General features: G+C 32.5%; 1 protein-coding gene and 1 pseudogene across 1 annotated transcript in view; one reads left to right on the top strand and one right to left on the bottom strand.

Annotated features, from left to right (window-relative positions):
* Nucleotides 1-2,142, top strand: part of LOC112517692 — a 3,699-nt pseudogene extending 1,557 nt beyond the window's left edge.
* Nucleotides 2,143-5,831: 3,689 nt separating this feature from the next.
* Nucleotides 5,832-6,987, bottom strand: part of LOC112517691 — an 8,645-nt gene continuing 7,489 nt past the window's right edge. The window contains exon 8 of the mRNA XM_025125077.1: nt 5,832-6,436. Coding sequence (XP_024980845.1) covers nt 5,987-6,436 — 450 coding nt within the window. The 3' untranslated portion in view covers nt 5,832-5,986. The remainder of the gene's footprint in view (nt 6,437-6,987) is intronic.

Genomic DNA, 6,987 nt, shown 5'->3' with positions numbered 1-6,987 from the left:
TGTAATTAAAACTTCAACACCAACAATATTTAAATACGGGTTTAAAGTCGCAGCACAAAGAAAAGGAAATGGGATACCCATAAAATATTTTAACAATTTTTTTTCATGGAAGATATCAACCTTCCCCAATCCACATGGTCTTCGTATTGGGCAATTTTACTTGCCAAAATATAGATTTGGTTTAAAACTAAAAGGCTTGTTGGATAATATATTCCCGATAAAAGTGTTGTCGCATTTTTAAAATCCCCTAAAATGTCGTACAATCCTTCAATCACGGCCCAATCGAAAATTCCAATAGTGTTTTGAGGATAATGGTTTTTATAAAAAGAAAAAATATAATTTTTTTTGTTTTATTAAATTTTCGATCATAAAATATGTCGAGTTCCAACGAACGGGCATATCGTGGTTCGGTCCCAAARCTCTAAAACCGACGTCTTGACAATACCTTCTATAGGCCGCATGCATTTTTTTACCTTTAGTGAAAATTCGCCGCAATATAAGTCTAAACTTATCTATTACGGGTTTACAAATATTTAAACCGTCTTGAAGGGCTAAAATTTATAATATGGGCACAACAACGTGTATGAAATAATTTTCCGTCTAAAATAGGTGTCAAATGACACTTTAATTTTTCAACACAAGCATTGTTATTACTAGCGTTATCAAACGAAATACTAACTATTTTCGCGGTTAAATTATAAAATACAAGGTTTTTTTTAATAATCGAATATTGACGTGCACCTGAATGTGGCGCACCGAACGGTTCAAACGCAATTACACGTTTGAATAATTGTCATGTGTTAGGGTCAACCCAATGTGCCGTTATGCATATATAAGAAACCGGCAATCCGTATGGTGCACTCCATACATCACACGTTAAAGAAATATTGTTAGGCAAAGAAGAAAACATTTGTTGCATTTCGTCTTTGGCAATTGTCCACATTTTTATAGCATCACGTCTAAGGGTTTGACGACTTACCGGCTTGTATCGTGGTTGTAGCGTCTTTTGAATCATCTTCGTAACGTGAGGGTTGTCGAAGTGTCCAAAAGGCAAACCGACTTGAATGACACATTGTGTAGTCATTTGTAGGTTTAAATCGGCATCGTAGTTCCAGATTTGACCTTGTGTGTCAAGTATCGGTTGGCTCGAATCACCCCCCAACCTCAACCCCGGGCACGTTTTTTCGGTGTGCCTCCTTAATGTAGAATTTCCTTTCGCCGTAAGGAGAGTTTGACACATTTTGCATTGCGTCTTTCGTTTCCCGGTCGTGAGAACCACCAAGTTGTAGTGATTCCAAATCCGGACTTTCGTCCGTGTTCGGCGAGAAATTGGGCAATTTGTTCGTTTGAGGGTTGTTCACCGGCCATTTTGTAAATCGTAAGTAAAAGAGAGAAATAAACGAGAATTGTGAAGTGGAAACAAGAAATTAATACGTAACGAATTCAAAAAATGAAGCGAAAAACCGAGAATTGATAGCGTTCTTTGCGTTTTTGAAGATGAGATGAGTTGGTAACTAACTAAGGAACTCTCATATCTATTTATACATGTTTTGGTAGCTAAGAAGATGAAAAAAACGGTCATAAGGGAGTCCAACGGCTAGTTTGACTGAATAAAACGGCTAGTTTGACTTTTTGACTTTTTTTTCGTTGACCGGGTCGGGCCCATAATTGGTTTCGTAACCGGTTTCGGTCCAAGATTTTCTTAAAAACACTAATCGGTTCTTAACCGCCGGTCCATAACCGGTTACCACCGGTCCCGGTCAGTTACGGTCTTGAGCCGGGCTCGGTTCCGGGCCTCTGTCAGTTACGGGCCGGGCCGGTTACGTTTGGCCATCTCTAGTCCACATACATATTCACATGTGGTTTTTGGTAATATGTTCAGTTGGTAAATATTTGAAGTATGCCGACTCACATGAATAGGTCAAATTGAAAGGCAACTCCGCCATCATTGGTATCACAGACTATGGTCAAGACCATTTAGGAGGCGTGGTTTCCATTGAATTACTGGAGGTTGGAGCCACTGTAACTCAAGAAAGCAGTTTTGGTGCAGTTAAGAGTGTGATGACTACTAGTGATATTAACGCTCCTGTTTCTGGGAAGGTTATTGGAGTCAACAAAGACCTCACTACTACAATTTCCTGATAATTGTTTGGATTGATATGCACAAATAATTGTTTTTGTTATATGATTTGAGCGATCAATATCTATGAGCTGGTAACAAATATATGTCACGAAAATTATGGGATGTTTATCACATGTGATAAACATCAAAATTTTCAATTACAAAAGTACAATAACATTAAACTCAAATCAACATATACCAATAACTATAAATGGACAAAAAATGTTTACATTCACAATTCCATATACCTTTTATCACATGTGATAAAAAGCCTAAAATATCATTCATGAAAATTTATGGCATATTTTAATGTTATCACACTATTATCGTACCTTCCTCATCATTATCAAAACTCTTTTCAAAAAAGTTGTCTTCAAAAAAACAATCTTGAGAAAAGCCCTCGGAATCGTCGTTCGAATAACTTGATTCTGTACAAACTTCCTTACCAACAACATTCTCCTCCATTCTAGATCGACAAAAATATGGATACTATGAACGATATGAAGAAAAGGAGATAAGAAAGTTGATTGTCAACCTGCTATGAACGATCTGGAGAAGAAAATTAGATAAGAAAACTAACCAGAGGAAAAATCGTGGATACGTGATCAATCAACAATTAATTAAAATAAAATACAAATTATAAAAATTACTTAATTACATTATTGCCTTTATTAATTTGTTTATAATTAATATAAGTTAATTAATTAATTAAAAAAATTTGAGGTTATTGGGTTGTTCTAACGATTTCGTAAATCACAGGGGTTCTCGTTTGAACCTCCGTCTATATATATATATATATATATATATATATATATATATATAGACGGAGAGAGAGAGAGAGAGAGAGAGAGAGAGAGAGAGAGAAGGGGTATAAACGAAGAAAAACAAATTAGAGATCAAATGTAGGTTTTAGTAGAAAGGAGTATGGATAGATTTGCCTTAAAATACAAGATAACTAAATATATTAATGAGTAGATAATAATAAATAACAATGAAATAATTGATTAACTATTATTCATGAACTCTATAATCTATATTATATTATAAAGTATTTGGCTCATTTTTTTAAAAATAAATTACCATGCATAAGGTACAATTAATTTGTACATATTATTTAAAAATCAAAAATACCAGTTAATTATGCATACGTACATGTTTTTAAAGCATACCACTTCCATTGAAATCTTAATTCGTTCATACAATCTCTCTAATCCAACTAACCTCCCTATAATCTCTTTTTTTTAAAGAGTAGATAGCCATTGTTTGATTTCATATTTAATGGGTGGTTTTGACTCAATATTTCTTATAATCACCGTCAACTTCCCTTCCCCAAAGCTCGGTTGATTCTCTTTCAAGGTAAGCTTCAACCTCATGGGTTTCGACCATTGCTTCTTATTGATTTATGGTTTGTATCAATTTTTGCTTCTTTCTTTTTGACTTATTATGTATCGATTCTTTATGGGTTTTTTGTCTGGCTCTTTGTCGGTTTAGGTTTACTTTCTTGGAGCTCGATTGCTTCTCATCCCCAAATCTTGATTGCTTATCTTTCAAGGTAAGCTTCAATCTTATGGATGACTGTATTGATTGAACATTGATTGATTGATTTATGATTTGTACTGATTTAAATAGAATTGTTTTTGATCTATTATGTTATGGAATACAAAGTTCACATAAATCATTTGACAAGAACTATTAAAACCATTTTTTATGCTTAAAGTATTGTTTGTTAATATATATTACTTACAATTCAAGATCACGAGTAAATTGTGTGTAAATACAACTTATTAAACCTTTATTTTTGAATTTGTATAACTAAATATAGATAAACATAATTAAATATGTGATAGATATCTTATTTTGAATATAAAAAATCTAAAATATAATTAAAATAATCATTAGTTATAACAAAATACTTAATTATTATCTTTATAAAAATTATATTATTAAATGATAAATAAATTAGTTCGTTAATAAATCAAAATAAAATTTTGAATTAAAGAAATTAAAAAAAACAGAACTTTAAATAGTAAATTTAATACTAATATTGACATACATTTTTTTTCTAAATTTTTATGACATATTTAAATTTATATTGTATTCAAAAATAAAAAATCAGTGTTTTCTCAAAACTACTAAAAACCATATTATATCAACATAGATAAATAATAAAACGAAACATTAAAATTAAAATATATCTCACTATTTTATACGAACATCCTCCTAGTTTATTAAAAAGAATTTAATCCTACAACACAAATAAATCAAACAATATCAGAACTAATAATAAAACGCGTATTTATTGCTACAACAACAAAAAAATCCAAAAACCTAAAATTGCCAAAAAAAGAAACAATAAGATAATGATTTTAGTTTACATCATTACATCCAAATCCATATGAATTTAAACAATTGTTTTTATAATGCATTTCAATATCCACTTCTATTATTCAATCAAAATCACATAACCATGAAATTCATCTATAAATGTTTTTCAATTCAATTAATCTTAACAATAAAAAAGGATGTATTATGTAGATCAAATCATACACAAATATATATATATATATATATATATATATGAATTCATACAAAAATTCTTACTTGGATTGAAGTAGCAATTGACGGCAACAGACGTAACAATCATTTGACAATGGTGAATTACGACAATCTCGTCGTTAATTAATGAGTATACATGCTGATAACATGTTAAAAAATAACAAAAATAAAGAGAAGAAAAGCCTATAAATTCTCATTTACAATAACCCCTCTAAATAGGGTTTGAGTTTACAATTCATTATGGTCTAATACTTAGAAAATATTATTTGATGGATGCACATTAAAATGAGATGCATCAGATCAATCACAGTATCAAACACGATTAATAAGTGAGTTTGAGATATAAAGTGATCAATGGTCCAAATCCCTTTTCTCACCAATCTCAGCAATTCGTTATTCTTTCTTTCTTCACTTGAATTCAACTTCGTATTCAAACTCAAACGATTCAATTCAACATTTTGTTTGCCTGGGGCTACAATGAACTACATGTGTTGACCACATCATGACTTGGAATGGTTACCCTCCAAACTGATGCATTGTTGTTTGCCTAACATCTTTGTCACATTATCAATTCTTTTACCCTTTGAACAAATAGCTTATGGGTGATTCTTACCAATTAACAAGGGGAAACGTCACCTCGATCTGTTGCCCATGACAAGTTATGATAAGCAATAGATACAGAACTTGGTGTTGCTAATCTAATGGAGTTAACTAAGAACAATTAGCCTTTGAATAATGATTGTATAGAAAGAGCAATGGTTATAGTTACCAAGAAAACAATAAGCCTTGAATAATGACTGTTTAGAATAAGCAAACCACATGGATCTACCATTGAAGTCTCTTTTATTTGGTCTAAACAAATGAGTGTTGTGGTTGTTTCTTAATCATTTCAATTATAATGTTTTTCATCAAGAACATTTTATGGGTTCGTTCTAAGGTTTCAACTTGATTTGAGCAATAATTTAGGGTATCAGACTACACAACCAACCGATGACGGTCAGTAGTCAGCAAAATTTGTTTACGAATTTCGGAAATCATGATGCTGCTCAATCTCAAAATGCAAAACCCTAACCAGAGCAGCAATTGTGTAATTTTTAATAGAAAATCCCCAAATCGTTCATTTATTCTCCAAGAAATTTAAACAGATAACAAGGGAAACAAATTACCAAACACTGATCTCATTTCAATAAAAATGGAAGATTGCAACACATTTGGTACTACCGACGTCAAATCGATAGGTCTACCAATATCAGAAATATATAGAAAACAATCTTTCCACAACAAACCCTAGCATCTACAGTATAAGATCTAAGAACTTGTAAATTTAGTTACAGCCTTGGTACCTTCAGACACGGCATGTTTGGCCAATTCTCCGGGGAGTACAAGCCTTACGGCGGTCTGGATCTCCCTAGAAGTAATGGTAGGCTTCTTGTTGTACCTAGCCAACCGAGACGATTCCTGAGCGAGCTTCTCAAATATGTCGTTGATGAAGGAATTCATGATCCCCATGGCCTTGCTTGAGATACCGATATCAGGATGAACTTGTTTCAGAACCTTAAAAATGTAGATCTTGTACGTCTCCACTGATTTCTTGTTCCTCTTCTTCTTCTTATCAGCCCCCGCCGTAGATGCATCTTTAGGGAGCTTCTTCTCAGCCTTAGGCTTCTTCTCCGCCGGAGCTTTCTCCGCCGCAGGTTTCTTCTCTGCCTTTGGTGCCATTTGAGCAAGTAGAGGTTTGTGAAAGAGAGAAAATACAAGGGAGAATTAGTAGGGAGAGGATGAAGGTGGAGAGGATTATGAGGCGATTTATATAAAAAGGTAGGGAATGATGTGATTGGTCGATGTCAATTGACGCGGATAGGCCTTTTAAGCCGTTGATTATGAGGCAATATCATTTGACGGTGACGATTGAGTGTGGGGTATCAAGTGTTCGCGCGTAACGTAAACCTGAGGATTATTTTATTGGTTTAAATCTTAAAGTTCGAATATAGTACACATTTAATCCTTGATTTATTATAAATACATCAGTAATATCCTTCGTATAATTAGATTATTTATCAAGAGTATCTCCGACAACTACATTATATTTTTGTTAAAATAAATTATTAAATTTCAGAATATCTATAAAATAAATTATTTTCAACTTTAACAATTATTCTATTTTAACGATTCTAGCATTAACTATCTATACTATATTATAAAGCATTTGGCTAAAACTCTTAAAAACTCTTAAACTCTTAAACCCGTTCATCCCTAAACAATTTCATCCCTATCCGATTTCATCTCATAACTGAATTCGTGTAACTAAC

This window comes from Cynara cardunculus (genome assembly GCF_001531365.2).
Source record: "Cynara cardunculus var. scolymus isolate 2C chromosome LG 9, CcrdV1, whole genome shotgun sequence".
NCBI lineage: Eukaryota > Viridiplantae > Streptophyta > Magnoliopsida > Asterales > Asteraceae > Cynara > Cynara cardunculus.
This window is presented reverse-complemented; position numbering and strand designations above follow the sequence as displayed.